The 17,071-nt window shown below is 38.5% G+C and overlaps 1 protein-coding gene across 7 annotated transcripts in view; it reads right to left on the reverse strand.

The window, feature by feature from the left end:
- Positions 1–894: 894 nt before the first annotated feature.
- The window catches only part of diaph2 (diaphanous-related formin 2), a 475,685-nt gene continuing 459,508 nt past the window's right edge, over positions 895–17,071 (reverse strand). For 3 of the 7 annotated variants that reach the window (XM_067457382.1, XM_067457379.1, XM_067457380.1), the window contains one exon: positions 896–4,106. In XM_067457382.1, coding sequence (XP_067313483.1) covers positions 4,042–4,106 — 65 coding nt within the window. In that variant the 3' untranslated portion in view covers positions 896–4,041. Of the gene's footprint in view, positions 4,107–17,071 lie in introns of all 7 variants that reach the window. The other 4 variants (XM_067457385.1, XM_067457383.1, XM_067457381.1 and 1 more) reach the window with 3 other exon arrangements.

The raw sequence follows: 17,071 nt of genomic DNA on the forward strand, positions 1-17,071 counted from the left end.
TGGGTGCGCTTACTGTGAAGAAAAGGAAAGACAGAGAGCAAACAATAAAATGCAAAACTTCAAACAAACGACACAGTGCTATCTCCTTCTGACAGTAGTTTTACTTTGCACAACCCATCAATTCAGTAACTGAATAAATGTGATTCATATGACAAAAAGAAAATAAAACCAGTTCCTGTTTGTGTCTTGAGTGTAATTTGCATCAAAGCACCATTGAACCATTAGAGAATAACAGCGATAAAGCAGAGCTGGTGATTTTTACAGGTATTTCTAATGTTATTTGTAACCACAGATCAGTCTAGCCTACACTAGTGAATAGCGTCAATATTTAACATAACAACAGGGGAAAATGAATATTCAGCAAGGTGTGATCCACCAGTCACAACATATTGAATGTTTAATATACAGTACGTACATTTATACATGTTATACCAATGAGATTTCCCTGTGGTCGGATATATCTAGCACAATGAACAAGTTCTGCACAGAATCAATTATTGATGAAATGCCAAACTCAACGTGACGCATATTAGTTTTCCGAGCCAGGCACCAGAGTTACTAAACTAAAACGTTAGTGTAGTAACTTTGTCATTTTTATGTATATGAATAATGTGCGAACGGCCTTCACTCCGGCAGTATGATTTCTGTAAAAATATATGATTTTAATCATATCTTTTGAAATAATTTATTCAACTAAAAATGGATGGAAATAGATGTTGATGGAAACACAGAATAGGTATATTGTATTACAGTTTAATATGAATCTTTATGCTAAAGTAGATGTAGTTTAATGTGTGAACTTCCTTGGCAGCAAAAAATACCCACTGCTTCCTTAAGTATGTTTCTATTCCATACGAGAAGTGAAAATTGCTCTTTATTGATTCCTCACTAGACTGCGGTTGCCTACTCTCCTCACCAAGAGCCTACATATATCCTCTGACTGACTGAATGTCCTGATGTTCGCTGTGGTGAGTTCATTTAGGTCAAAGCCATTCAGACCATTCATGGAGAAGGTGTTTAGTGTTTTATGGGCTGGTTAGGACACAGCGTGAGTCTGCATCAAGAGAAGGCATAATTCATAACTCATGGAAACAACACTCAAAAAAGAGACACTTGATTTTTTTTTTTTTTTTGAGAAAGTGGTTATTATTTAGTATGATTTTCTGTTACATACTTGGGTACAGTGTGCATAACCATTTTCACCTTTTTTTCCACAGATAAAAATAAACTTAAAGATGTTACAAATATAAATTGCTTATAAGACAATAAAACAAAGTCAAGGAAAAAAGGCGGCAGGGATATGGAGTCTTATAATACCTAAAAGATAAAACAATGTCCTGAGACAGTTGCAGTTTTTCTTACCCATTTAACTTTGATCTTGTTCCAAGTGCCAATTACAATAAGCGGGAATGAGAGAGAACTGGGGGAGACTTCTGAGGGAATGGAGATTGAATCACTTGTCAGGAATGGTTACCACACATGCAAGCAGTCTATTTTGGCAATGATATGCAAAGAAATCACAAATTAAAAGATTTCTCCAGGTCTATATTTAACAAGTTAAAGTGCACCATCATACAGTCTGAACTGAGAATATCGAACAAATGTGGATAAATGAGACAGCAGAGGACCCAAATTGGCACTAGTAACTTCATTTCTTGCTTTTTTCTGGTCTCTGCCTAACATCCAATTAAAAATATTGTATCTGACTTAAAAATGTTACACTGTCAGTCACTTGCAGACTCTAACCTGCATTAGGATATATTCTCTATCAAACACACATGACACATTTATATATATTAGCCTATAGTAAAGCACAAGTTTAACACCAATATCACAGATGGAGGGGAAGACCACTGGTATAAAGCAACGTTTCTTATGAAAGAGACAAAAAATTCTATAAATTACACATCATTTTCATCGTACATTAGCGTTGTGAGATTATGACATCCCTAAGCCCTAACTGAATGGCTGCATTGCTGATAGTTTCGGTCTTGTATAAGTGATTCAACAATTTACTGTCATCATACAGAAAATATTAGTGTGATGTGAACTAAGTCGTCTTTCATAATTATAAGATCAAAATTCAGTAAAGTAACTTAAGTCATGAAAGTTTGGCACATTAATTAAAACCGCTTTCTAAAAAAAAATATGTTTTTGCCAACAAATTATCTTGTGCCAGTGACATAACGTATGTAACTGGAGTCTGACTGGGAAATAACAATATATGTCGGAGGTGTCTGCACTGACAGTGTGTAGATGCTGTAATTACCATTAACATGAGTTTAAAATAACTGACAGTGAGAGTCATGAGAACCGAGTGCAGCTTCTGTTGTGTGGTGTTGGAAACCATTCAAAGGGCAGTTTTAATTAGAAAAGCGAATCAATGGATTGCGATTCACTGAATCTCGACCTTTCTTTCTCTCTCTCGCTCTCTTTCTCAGAGAGAGAGAGAAAGAGAGCAAGAGTATGACAAACAGTGTGAGAAGAAAGCTTGACTAACAATGGTTTCTTACAGCAAGATGTTCTGCATCACACTTGCATTTGGTGTGCAAACTCAACACGTTGCCTTCATTTACAAAAGCAATGATTTCTGTGTGGCAAGAACCAGTATGCGAGTCAGTATGACTCCAGTCACCCATAAGATGCTGTTTTACATACTGTTGCCTGCGGTGTTATGGACATGGGGGGGCAAAAACATTATGAAAAAAGGCTACTCAACAAGGAAAAACGAGGGGAGGTGGAGAGATTTCACTAATGGCTTTCACATGAAGACAGCCACCATGTTGTGAACATCACCTCACTGTCACTGTCTACAGATCTACATCCTCATATCCAAGAGAACTCCTCACTGGAATCGGGTTTATGTTAACACATCAAAGGCTTCGGGCAAAATCTGGCAAACTGTGAATAAATACATATTTTACAAATTGTAAAAGATGAACTTTGAGTACTAAACCTGATAAATACTCCTGTTTTGGACAGCATTCAAACATCAGATAGAGCTTAAATGGTGAGGTAAATGCAGTAGGTCAGTAAGGGAGAGCTCTTAAAGATGACCACTGGATCTTAAAAAAAAACCTCTAAGCTACAGTTCACTAAAATACTCTTCTACAAGAGGGCTAAAAGCTAAAAGCACAGTGACTTAGAAAGAAATCAAGAAGAAAACCTGTGACATGTTTGAAAACTGAAATGAATGGCATCTCTTTGATTCGTATTTGCTTCACATACCTGCAGATTCACTTAATAAAACCTTTGACTCTGCAAGAGAAACGTCTATGAATGTTTGAAGTGTTTACCGTAGATAAAGAGCAATATCTTTCATCCACCTCAGGTACCTTGTGGCACTGGCAGCTCTTAAACAGCACAAATGTGTATACACAGTAGCACTGAAGCTAATATCAGCTGCTTTTTCATGCATACATGGGATTTGCAATATATGAAAAGAGGCGGTGATCAGAGATTATATCCGACTGATGGTGGGTATTACAAACTGGAAATCTAAATTGTATCTGTCAAGAAAAAGAAAAGGGGCTGGCAGAATCAGTCATGTCAAGGTTTTGTTCAATCAGCACAGCAAATACTTTGCTGATATGCATACAGAACCACGTGGCCCTTTCTGGTGCTTTTGGCCTTTTGACAACAAGAGCGGTTTTGTGCGTCGAAATTTTTTAAAGGGAGAGATCGAAACGTAGCCTATCATTGATTGTTTGCAAATAGCGGGGTGGAAGTGAGATAGATCAGGGGAGTTAGCATCAAGAGATATAAAGAGAACAGGCGTAAGCATGAAAATAACAAACAAACGCAGCCAAATTGAACAGGCCCAATACACCAAGAGCATGTATTATATAATGCTTTGGAGAGAAATAAGTGTCATGTGATCCTGCCATGCCGTGACTGGAGCTGTGGAGCACATCTTGAGTTTTTTTTTCTGCGTTCTGTATGCATGTGCATGTGTGCTCTCCATTCCTTTTCAGCCCTCCTCAGCGTTGTCCCCACTCTTAGGTCTTTGGCACTTGGCAAACGTCCTTAGCTGGCAAGCGATCATCGGACCATAGGGTTTGCATTGTGGCGCGAACGAGATCTTTCCAAACCAGTGCGACGGTTGTCTGTATAAAGAGAGAACAAGGGAGAGGGTCAGGTGTATTCACACACAACAGTAGCAGAGGAGAAAAAGAAGTGCAGTTAATAGTTAAAAAGAAGACAGGCGAGAATATCAGAAACAACCAAAACAAACTGATTGAGAAGAAAGCAATATAATATGCACTGGAATCAGGTACTTCTTGTCTGGTGACAGTAACACAATTGAGCTCCTGATCCAGTCTTATGCTTGAGAGATACTCCACCAATAACAACACAGCTTAGAGAGGATGCACTTGATGAAACCAGGGTGAACTATCCAATTAATGTTAAAACATTCTCACTTTTTTTTTTTTTTTTTTAGAACTAGGCTAGTAGGGATATGATGGAGGCAAGTACTAAATGTTCTAGCTGAACTTGGCAACCAAGGCCAGCCTATTATGGGATCACACAAAGGCACTCCTCAAACATGGTGTAGTGAGGGGCTGGGTGGGGGCCATGTGGCAGGTGGAGTGGACAACCTTCCTCTTTCCCCTGCAGATTCGAGAGCCAACTTCATGCTTAAGCCGCCACACCTTTCCTACCTACCCTGGCAGGTCTGCCCGTGCAACTGCCATTACTCAGTGCCAGGTGTCCATGCCACCATGGGCTGGGCATAGTTTAATGGAACAGGCCCCATTTATCATGTCAGGTAATGAGTTAGGAGCAAGTGGGCACCACAGTAAAGGTGGATATATACTTCAAACAAAAAAACTGAAGTCCAGCTCATTTAACAAGGTCAGTGGTGGGGGCCATTGAGAAAACAAGCTAGAAATCATTTTGAAAAGGCTGTTTTATGGCTTTGTCTGGGCAAAGATTTTTTTTTTTTTTTTTGCAACAGGACAAAGGTGAAATAAAACACAGTCAGTGACCAAGTTACTTTTTTTATTACTACCGTTACAGTGCAGTTAAAAGCCTAGTGTTGGTAGATTATAAGAGCAAGTGCTAACAAATCCCCTTTTTTTAGTTTGCCTAGAGCCTTTTAATTCAAGCTTCAGTAGACATATAAATCTGTCCTAACAAGGATACTCACCACAGGGGAGGGACAATGCTAATAACAAGAGGGTAATACAAAGAGATGGAAGAGATGTGGTTAAGGTAGAGGGAGGAACAGATAAATGGAAAACAGAGAACAAATGGAGAGAGGAAATCCACATTTCTCTGCAGGGGAACTTCCTCTGGCATTGGTGAAAGTTGAGGATGCTGAACTTTGAACTTGGCATGGAAACCACAATATGAGTTGAAATGACGGCTGAGTCTTTCATCCAATTCCACTTCAAAAAGCCAAGTGCCTGAAGGCCTCCAGTCTCTTTCTCTCTGAACTGAATGGGCATTGCACATTGACAGCAGTGATAAAAACAAAGAACTTTCTAGAACTTGTGAGAGGAATTTTTTGTTACAATTTACAATTTCTACAATGAGGTCTATTCAGCAGGGATCAATAATCAGCATGGTCTACTGCTAATAATAATGCTAATAATAATAATACATTTAGCAGGGCCAAAATTAGTGGAACTAATAGCCTGATTCACCATTCACTGTCTGGAAAATATGGTTCCTGGTGTCATATGCTCGATGTGTCACAATGTAGTAGGATGAAGAAGGGGGGAAAACAATATTAAACAGAAGAATAACCCACACTGACAATGAGGGAGTGAATGACAGATGAGATGGTAAACCAAGGTCTAGTCCAAACACTACTATTGTTTTGCCAATTGCTTTCAAGATGCCCATTTAGTCTTTTTGGGATCTGGGAGGACTAGCACTTCCTCAAGTTTGTGGTCCAAATTGAAAATGGATGAAAGTATCATTGCTTATTTGAGAGTGAAAGATAGGAAGGCTTGGAGCATTTGGCAAGACAGGGAAAATAACATCTAGAGAGCAATACTTGAGATAATTGTGTGAACTCAACAGATTGAAGACAAGATTTAGGTGGGGAGAAAAAAGTTTCAACCAAATGGGTGGAAAAGACAAACCAACCAACAAAACAGACTTTCCCACTTCTCTTAATTTGGGCTGAAAAGCTCTCTTAGTTTCTGATCACAGGCGCTTCAGTCTAAAATACCCAATCTACAGCCAACAACAATCACACCAACCAACAGCAATTTCTATTGGGGCACACATAATGAAGCTATTCTCTGAAGGTTGAGCATTCACTTCCAAAATAAAAATACACCACTAGACAATTTCAGGAAACCGTGCCACTGATCACAAATCTGTCAAGTGTTTTTGGGTTTGATGGCTTTTTTACCTGCTTTTCCCGGAGGCAGCGTCTTTAGGTTGGATGCACAAAGAAAAAAATATGGGAGTGAAAAAGACTGATGAAAAAATAAGAACATTTGGTTTAACACTAGAGTATTCTAGGACCTAATTAAATGACGCTATTGTCTCTCTATATTTAGAGAGGATTGATGGGGGAGGGGGAATCAAACATGATCAAAACGTCATAATGCATTGCAGAGGAGGATCATGGGATTAGCCTAGGGTCGTAGATTGGAGAAAAGCACATTACTAAAAAGCAAGTAAGCACACAAACACTAACAAAGGACCGAGGAGTCACAGGCTTGAACGCCTATCCGACACTTTCACTGTATGATTGAGTGATAGGCCCCAGATGGCCCCTTGTGCATTCTTCTAAAGAGATTAAACGACATAATGGATTTTGCATTACTGTCATCTGCCTGTAATTACATGAAGTTACATCATCAGGAGAGTCCTTTGGCACAAGGTTTACTCCATGAATAACAAATAAGCTTCAATCAACAGTCGAGTAGTAACTATGTGAATAAACACAGGTAATTATGAAAGTGAATAATTTACATGTTTGATGCAATTCAAATATTCAATATGTATGCAATAAATATTAAATGTGCAGAGGCAAATATTTTCAAATAAACACTTTTTGGTTATGCATCTGTTGTTTTGGATAGACATTCACGCCAAGAAAAAACACACACGCACACAAGCACAAAGTGCAAACTTGTATCAGTTCATATTTTTCAGCGACAAAATGTAATAAAGGTGATTAAATCTGTGAGGGCCATATGTCAACACACAATGTTTACTGCTTGTGGGCCATAGAGAGAGGTGAGAGAGCGAGAGAGAGCGAGAGAGAGAGAGAGAGAGAGAGAGAGAGAGAGAGAGAGAGAGAGAGAGAGAGAGAGAGAGAGAGAGAGAGAGAGAGAGAGAGAGAGAGAGAGAGAGAGAGAGAGAGAGAAGCTATCTGCTCTTCCCATCTCCAGCATGCCTTTGCCAGACTCAACTCAAGCTGCATGTGTAGTGGAGCACCAGAAACAGGAAATATAAAGAAGATGTGATAGTGGAGGGGGCTATATTCTTCAGCTATAAGTTATGGGGCTAGGAGAGTAAAACCCACAGTTGCGCAAAACAAGGTTTCCTACAAAACTGAGAGTAATTGTTTTGAGGCAGCAGCGGAGTCAGTCGGTAAGGTTACTTCAGCTGCAGCAGTAGAGAATGGCTGAAGAGGTCAAAGACAGCTGAAAAGTGTGCTTTAAAGCCTTGCAACCTTGATTTGTGTCAAGAAGGTAAAAACTAAAACATAAGTGGGCATATTTGTTGTGGCAAAAAGTATTTGCTTGCTCTAGAAAGTGAAAAAGGTGATGTAGAACATATGGATTTGTTTCTACCCATCATGGCAACACTTTATTTTAAGGGTCCAGAATAACGGATTAGTTAAGCATTAATTAATTATTAACTTGTTCGCAATTACAGTTACATACTACACACTAGTAATTAATACTAGTAATTAATGATTAACTTACATTTTAAGAGTCCGGAACAATGCATTAGTAATAATGACTTGCTTGTTCACATAAGCATTAGTTAAGCATGGGCACAATAATAATTAATAATTTAACTTAACATTTTTATAAGGGCACATTAGCCATTATTTACAACTTAATAAGCCATATGATCTTTTTTTGTGAGATGTAATTATATTTCTGTGCCATTCTGTTAAGTTAACTGAACAATAAACTAGTAATTATGTCTAGTAAAATTATCTAATTTTGCCGTAATACATTGCTAAAATAGTGTAATAAAGACAAATAAAGACCCTATTCTAAAGTGAAAGTTTTATTCTCAATTAGTTATGGAGAATAAAAGTTTTTTGATAATTTATTTAAGTTAATTGATCAGAATAAGCCAATAATTAAGCCTAACAATACAGTACTAATAAAGGCAATCTGACCCTCTATTCTAAAGTGAAAGTTATATCCTCAATTACGGCAGTTATTTGTTATTTAAGTTAATATAAAAGGTTTTACAGGCACAAAACATACTTTTGCATGTTTTAGCTCGTATTGGCAACATTTAAACAAATGTATTATGCTTTTACAGAAGAAAAAAAAATATATATATTTTAATATTTTTATTATATATATTTTACATAATCAAAAAAAGATTTCACTTTTACCATTTTATAGATACATTTTATATCCCTAATCCCAAACATAACCATTTTACGTAGAATAAAAATGACAATTGTTTGGTGAAATTCAATTTTTAGTAAAAATATATCATGTTTTAAGCCACTAATCTCACTCAAACCTCTAGACCTATACACATAACAATTTCTTAAAAGTATGTTGGGTTATAATTTCTTTATTGTTAAAATGTCAGAAGTGGTACCAATAGTAGTCTGAATGACAATGCGTTGCAGTAGCTGTCCTCTCTGGCGATATAGTTTTGTATATGTTACAGATCAGAATTTAAGTTATTTAATTTAAGCTTCACTCGATTATTTGAAGGCACAAATAATTTTTTTTATTCAAACACGTTTCTTATTCAAACACTAAAACACATTTTTTTATTTTTATACCAGGCACAGGATTTGTTTTACGGTCGCTGTTGAAGATAAAAATGACGATCGCAGGATAAAGAAGTTCCTTGTGTGGATTCTAAAGATATGGATTACTGCAAACCAATTAAATTGGTGTATTTTGTGAATTTATGTTGGGTTTTCGTGTACTTTCTACTCATTGTGTCCCACAGCGAACAAGTATTACATGATAAATAATGGTTAAATGATTACAGAAATGTTATTAATTTATACGGGACTTTTGTTTAACATAATCCTTTGAACCAAGTTTGCAGCAGAAGTATAGATGAATGTTAGATGAATGGTCACTGTCCATTAAGTTACATTGATAAACACAAAAATAGCTTGAATAATAGTTCACTCGTTCTTCTGAAGAGCATTTCGATTTTTCATATAAAATGAAAGCAAACAAGGACAGGGATTGCCAGTCTCTAACATGACAGAAAAAAAAAGCATAAATATATGATTTCCACACTAAATGTCCTCTTCTGAAGTAATACAGTATTGCTTTGTGTGAAGAAAACATTGAACATTTAAATCAATGCTCACTGATAATCTTGACAACCTTGGCATTTACATGAGAGAAGATTCTTGAGCGTTATCTTTGTAATAAATCGGTTGATTCAGGTTCACAAAACCAGTCTAAAGAAATTATTAAGAAACTGGAATGATTTGATTCTTCAGTATAGTTCTCAGATTCTGTCGCACAATAGATGTGATCATTATCAGTAAATATTCACTTAAATCAACAGTTATTCACACAAAGCTACTGCAGACTTGGACTAAATCACATGGGCCACTTTTATGATACCGTTATGGCATAATTTTTAACCGCATTGTTCAAAATTTCACCTTTTATGAAATGGAAGTAAGTCGCATGGATTTGAACAATGCTGACAGAATTTTCATTTTGGGATGAACTAATCCTTTAAGTACTGACTGATATCCTGGTTCGTTTTCCACATTGAGATGTGAGCTCTTAAGTGCATTCTCTGCCCTAACTAAAGCAAGAGAGATACCAGAAACACAAGTGAGACAAGACTCTGAAATCCTGCTTCAAGTAACCACGATCTGTTGAAATTACGGATGTTTAGAGCAAGTGTGGGGCATTTGTCAAACTCAGCCACCGCAGATCCACTGAAGGAGAGTGCAAACATGAGCTTTCCTCATCAAACTAAGATGGATGAGAGCTCAGATAAGCTGAAGGTCTGGTCTGCATTCTCCCTAAATCTCTCTCGGAGCCATTTCTAAACAAAGATGGGAGATGTGTAACGTCTAATCTGACAGTTTGTTAAGGCTCACACTAATGAAAATAATGAAGTAAGGCAGGAATTAAAATATGTCAAAAGTGGTCAGCACGGATCTGAGTTTGTTCCCCTTTCATCTAATATGGCTTTCAATCAAAGCCAGGCTCCATTTAGACACTCACTACCTTGACTAAGTGACCTAGATATTCAATATCCGCATTGCCCTTCACTTTCCACAGTTTCTACCGTAAAGAGTGCATTAAAGTTTCTCTCGAAACAGAGGGAGGTCCACGGCCGTAGTTAAAAGGCAACATCTTAGCAGATTTCTGCGAAGGCTCGCTAGCCTGTTGCCCCCCAGCACTCTGCATTGTCCTGCTTGGCTGCACTCACTCGGCTGGTCAGAGCTGAAAGGAGAGTCAGGCCTTAGAGTAATGTTTCTTGACAGCTCGGCACACAATACGGCACAGGAGAGCTGGAAATCACTACACATGTCGATAAACAAATGCTTATTTTTAGAGGAGAGAGTGAGGCACTAGTTTATCTCTCAGCAAGGAAGGCCCTGACAGATGTGCCCGGGACAAACAAGCGAAGGGATGAGAAACTACGGCTGGCGTCCAGCGCCGGCAGGCCCAGTCTCTTTCCCTTGTACAGGCACAGCAGTAGGACCCCGTTTGATGGGATATCAAATGGCTGACGGTCACATTTGCCAAGATTTCTCGTCGGGATCCTCAAGACGGACAAGATAGTCTCTGAGTTGTGGACCAGCTTGGTGTTCAAAAGAGATGGCAAAATTTAAGATCTAAAAAAGAAAAAAGAAATTCAAAAGAAGAGAGGAGAGAAGCAAAGGCACACATGCATCAAAACGTCAGATGAAAAATACTTTCTAATAGATTGCAGCCTGAGGCTAATCTACAGTGCTAATCATCAACTCTGCAGCAAGGTAGAGGCAAACTTCAGTAGTAAAACAGGAATGCGCCTGTGCAGTAACAGAAATATGGCTTGTGCTCTCAAACACTTCCATACTTTTACCAAACAAACAAACAAAAAAACACTTGGATTGGTTTACACTGTTTTATGCATAAGATATTGGTGTCTATTAGCCCTTAAACAAGCCATTACAAGCAGGCCAAGTCAGAACCTACAGAAATAAGCTTTTTCTAATTTCTTGCGGATTTTGTGGAATTCACAATCTGTGGTATTGAGCAGAATTGATTTTTGAAATTAAAACACTAATGAAATTAATACTAATTATCAACTAATATCAAATACATGTCAATTGTAAACACAGACACATACGTTGGTTTTCCATAGACATCAGGGGTCTAATGTATAACATTTTCAGTAGATTTCATCCCGACAGTGTATGTACGCACAAGCTTTTTTCAAGATTTTACACATGGCAGAACCGGATAATTTTTATTTTATTTTTATATATCATATATAACAAATTAATAACTGTCTTCATCATAATCCACTATTACTTAATAGCAAATTATTGACAATTTTTTAAAAACATTTAATCAAAATAGGAAGTGCATAACTGTAGCTCTTGATGCATTGTATCATCATGGCTAAACATGGGGTGCAGATGGGGCCTCTGGCGGGAACACTGCCCCCCAAGTTCAACTCAGTGAAGGTGAGTGGCTAATCCATTAGGAACATGTGCACTAGGCCCCAAATCACCATACCGATCCTTCAAGACTGGTAGTGACCCAGCAGAGATCTGGCTTGCCAGTGGAATAAGCATTTGGATGGGCTCCTATTAAAGGGGGGGTGAAACACTCAGTTTCAGTCAGTGTCATGTCAATCTTGAGTACCTATAGAGTAGCATTGCATCCTGCATATCTCCGAAAAGTCTTTATTTTTTTTATAATTATATAAGAAAGATGCGCTGTTCCGAGTCTTTCCGAAAAAAGCCGAGCGGGTGGGGGCGTGTCATGTGAGCGGAGCTAAATAATGACGTGTGCAGCAGCGCGCTGCAGTGAGGAAAGTGAGTCGCTCTGTGAGGAAAGTGATTCGCTCTGTGAGGAAAGTGATTCGCTCAGTGAGGAAAGTGATTCGCCCGCCGCGTGAGGAAAGTGATTCGCTCTGTGAGGAAAGTGATTCGCTCAGTGAGGAAAGTGATTCGCCCGCCGCGTGAGGAAAGTGAGTCGCTCTGTGAGGAAAGTGATTCGCTCTGTGAGGAAAGTGATTCGCTCTGTGAGGAAAGTGATTCGCTCAGTGAGGAAAGTGATTCGCCCGCCGCGTGAGGAAAGTGAGTCGCTCTGTGAGGAAAGTGATTCGCTCAGTGAGGAAAGTGATTCGCCTGCCGCGTGAGGAAAGTGAGTCGCTCTGTGAGGAAAGTGATTCGCCCGTCGCGTGAGGAAAGTGCTAATACAGATCGACCGCCGGCCTATCAGTGGGTAAGTCAGTAGCTACTGGTTATATCACCTGTTTAGCATCCTACAAGCCAGCGCTTTGATGGGCGTAGCCTGTTGCTTTCGCTCTCTCCCTCGCTCTCTCTCACGCGCTTCCGGTAGAATTGTCCGTAAGGCCCATACAAGGAAATTCCGCCCCCGTTAACGTCAAAGGGGACGCATGATCGCAAAAAACTTGCCGAAACTTATGACTAACCGGAAGTAGTATTTTTGACAAAGAAATACTCCCATCAAACGTCCACCTTAACTTTTGAAACTTTGTCTATGTTTAGTATGGGATTCCAAGTCTTTAACAGTGTAAAAAGATCAGTATGCATGAAACAGCATTTCACCCCCCCTTTAAAGGCCAGGTAGGGCTGAGTTTCCTGAAAAGCAACCCATGTCTCCACATACATTTCATAAACAAAGGAAAATGTCATGTTTAACACGCAAATATGAACAACAATGACGTATAGGCTGGGATTATGCATGCACTTAGAGGTGGCTGCATGAATCATAAGTCTGCTAAGACAAGCTTAACCAGAGTCATGCTATTTTCAAACTGAAGAAAATGGCATAGTTAGGGAGAAGCTATGACTGACAGTGGGGTGAGTAGACAGAGTAGATAGTTAGACAAATAGATACCACAATATTGCTTGACAGACAGATGGAAGCGTAAATGGATGGTTTGGCAACATGATAAGGTAAATAGACTGATGGATAACTAAACAAATAGAGAAAGAAAATGGCTTGGTGTGGTTGCAAAAAAAAAAAAAAAAACCTTCTCTGTTGGGGGAACCAGATAGTAAGATAAACACAGATGGATAGTGTTGATATGACATAGATCGATAGATTCTTCAATCCTATTTCTTCTTTCAAATGTAATTGTATTTTGGATGAATCAAGAATGGGTAAGTGAGAAACGGCATGTTGACCGGAGGGGACATGAGTGAACAGATATTCCTCTGTCTTCTCGTCCATTAAATCTGATGTCACATCAGCACAGAGGGGGGAGAGCTCTATAAATTCACATGATAAATATCACACTGAATATATGTTGACCAAACACAAAGGCATACATACGTAAACACACGATGGAGGCTGTGCAGTAAATCAGATGTGGGTGAGATTGTCATGGAATGTGAAATGAGAGTGATGGAGTAGTGATGGGTGGTGAGGTGGAAGGATGAGAAAATGGAGGGATGGAAGCGATAAAGCTGCTTCCTTCTAACAAGGTCTCAAGATGCCATTTGTACAACTTAATTACTCAGGTGAAGTGGCAACAGCAGAATTGTGAGATAGTGGAATATGTCAAACACTAAATCTAATTGAAGGTTACCTTTAATATTTAATTCTCAAATGAAAATTCTTTCATAATGTACTCAGCCTCAAGTTGTTGCAAACCTTTTTGACTTTGTTTCCTTTCAAAGTATCATTTCAACTCATGCACTATACTTCAAATCTTCAGAAACAATGAGTTTAAGAGAATATATTCTCCTTGGCACATTCACGAGAGTTCATAAGAGAAGTTTCAACGTTAATTCATGGGCAAATTATTCTTTTGATTCAGATCTTTCTAACTAATCAGTTAATTTGGTTCCTGAAAAAAATTGGTCCCACTATATATTAGGTAGCCTTACTACTATGTACTTACATTAAAAATAAATAAGTACAATGTACATATTCAAGTACAAAGAACAATGTTCATACTGTATTTGCGAAACACTTTTGCTAATATTGAGGTGGAATACGGGTAAAGTAAGGGACAGGTGTGGTGGTATGGGTGCATTTAAGGGTAGGGTTTGGTGTAAGGATAGTGTCAACAGTGTAATGTATAAATATACCTACAGAAATGAAATGCAAATGTAATTACATGCAGGTCATTTTTAAAATGTAAGCACAATGTGTTTACATGTATGTACACAATTCATGCATTATGTCCAATTATGGCCCCACTTTATATTAGGTGGCCTTAACTACCACGTACTTACATTAAAAAAAAATAAGTACATGTACTTAGTGTTCATATTGTATTGCAAAACACAATTGCTGATATTGAGGTGGGAAAGGGGTAGTAGTAACAGGAGTGGTGATATGGGTCAGTTTCAGGACAGGGTTAGGTGTAAGGGAAGTGTCAAAAGTATAATTACAAATGTAACTACATAAATTAATTACAGATGTAATTACATGCAGGTATTTTTAAAAATGTAAGTACAATGTAAAAACATGTATTTACACAATAAGTGCATTTTATCAAATTATTAATTACAATGTTACTACATAGCAGTTAAGGCTAACTACCGGTAATATAAAGTGGGTAAATTATTTCTTCTTTGGATGGCGTAAATTGACCTGGCTCTTGAGGTTATTAGTAGATAACGACCCTCATTTGCATAATGTCATATAGGTTTGGAACAACATAAGTGGGAGTATGATGATTGAATTATATTTTGTGTTAATGGTAACAGAATCGTAATTTGAGGGTTAACTATCCCTCCCGATGGCAAACTGACTGAGGTAAAACCACCTGGAGCTCTCAGGAGGCCAAGTTTAGACTTCAGTCTGTTTACTAATCCCATCCTCACGTTGAGTTAAAAAGGAAGCATGTGAAAGCAAACATTCAGAACTTCAAATCACACTCATACAGGTGACCATCTACCCAAGTAGGAACACACCAAAATCAGTTACAGCGAATCCATTAGAGTAGCATCTTTTCAAACAACCAAACAAAAGTTTCCCTATCTTAACCCTGTGCCTGATTGCTCATGCCTCACTCTGTCTGAGAATACACAATGCAGACCTTCACTTAAATAAAACATGCTGCTCGCTCTTTCTTTATTTACTTATCTTTCTGTAGATGTCTTCGCTCACAAAGAGCATAACGATCGTGGAGGGCCATTTCACAGAGAACCCCCTGACCTATTTGGTGAACAGTCTAAGTGTAATGTTTTAGGAATGGAGCGAGTTTACATCTTGAAATATTCATTTGAAAGAACTTGCTTGTGTAGAGCAAATTCATCCACTGATGGTCAGTGCTCTTCGACTTCCTCTCCTATTCTTGTCTCAAGCCTGTCCACGCCTCGGTTTTCATCTTGAACACTCTGAATTACTGCTCGACTTCTAATCTGGTCACTTCCTTCCACTTCCTTTTTTGACTCTCCTTTGCTTGCGTCCTCTTGTTTCACCTCCCTGTCTCTTGCTGAATTTCTAGATATTTATTGCTATGGCCTCCACAAGGCATAAAATTACAAGCTCTGTTCTCACTAACCAGAGGGTTTAAACTTGTATTGTGTGTACGTCTCCTAACCATAGGTTACTGCATATGAAATGTACGAGTGCGGCACTAAATCAGTTTGATTGCTGTTCTGATGGAGTTGTGAAGGTGAAATACAATGCACCAAGACGTCACATGACTACAAATGTTTTACAGTTACTATTCGTCAGAACCATGCGCTGAGCTAATTATGGGTATTGCAACAGCGTCTCTTTCAGAATGCCACCGACGAGGGATTGGTTGACCTGGGGGGAACGTTGTTTTGCTGTGTGCGTGGAGCTACGACACGTCCCCGTAGACCTTTGGGCGACAATGGATTTCATGTGAATGAAATATTCATCAATGCTGACTTATTTATCGGGAAGAAGATTTCTGCAGGGGGCCCTCAAGAGATCACACTCACATGCCAGCCTGTCGCCACTTTACCCGCTAGCTTTTCAATAAAACAAGCAAACAACACGATTCCAACACCTATAAATAAGTCAGCATTTCAGAATAAAGTGCAGTACACAGGGTCTCTCCAAGGCTCTACATCACTCTTTTATAGAGCTGCATGGGCCTGAGCATGCCAAAACAGGACAACAACTGCGCTAGCGTGAATATGGCCATGATGCTATGGAGATGCAACAAAGCTCTGTGCTGTAGCTATTCTGTACATATGTGGCATCCTTAACATGAGTATTTACTCACGCTCGTGTTCGTCCAAACTCCAGTAACTTGCTTTCTGCCATGGAACACAAAATTAGAATTTTTGGAGAAAACTAGTTGGTTGATTTTTTTCTATGCAATTACAGTGAACTGTAGCTTTTAATCTACAAAAGGATGCATGAGCACCATAAGAGTGGTTCACACAACTCATGTTATACTGTAGTGTCATATTATTGCTTTGTCCGATAAACTGACCAAAATTTAAGTTGCTATTCAATGCAACCTCTAGATTCAAAGTAGTTTCGTGAATTGAATCATCCAATTCAATAAAAAAGATCTGACTCAAAAGCAATGGATATTGCTACTTTGATCGCGTATGGGCCAAGCTGAACTAGAGTTAATGCTAAGGATGCAGGACAGTGAATAACACTGTTTGCCCTAATTCATTTCCATAAAATTGAAAAAAAAAAAAAAAAATTCACACAGCTGTGGAATGACAAAGGTGAGTATACTGCCATAAAATTCATTTCAATTAGACCCTATAGTGTTA

The sequence above is a fragment of the Pseudorasbora parva genome, chromosome 11, assembly GCF_024679245.1.
Source record: "Pseudorasbora parva isolate DD20220531a chromosome 11, ASM2467924v1, whole genome shotgun sequence".
In the NCBI taxonomy this organism is placed as follows: domain Eukaryota; kingdom Metazoa; phylum Chordata; class Actinopteri; order Cypriniformes; family Gobionidae; genus Pseudorasbora; species Pseudorasbora parva.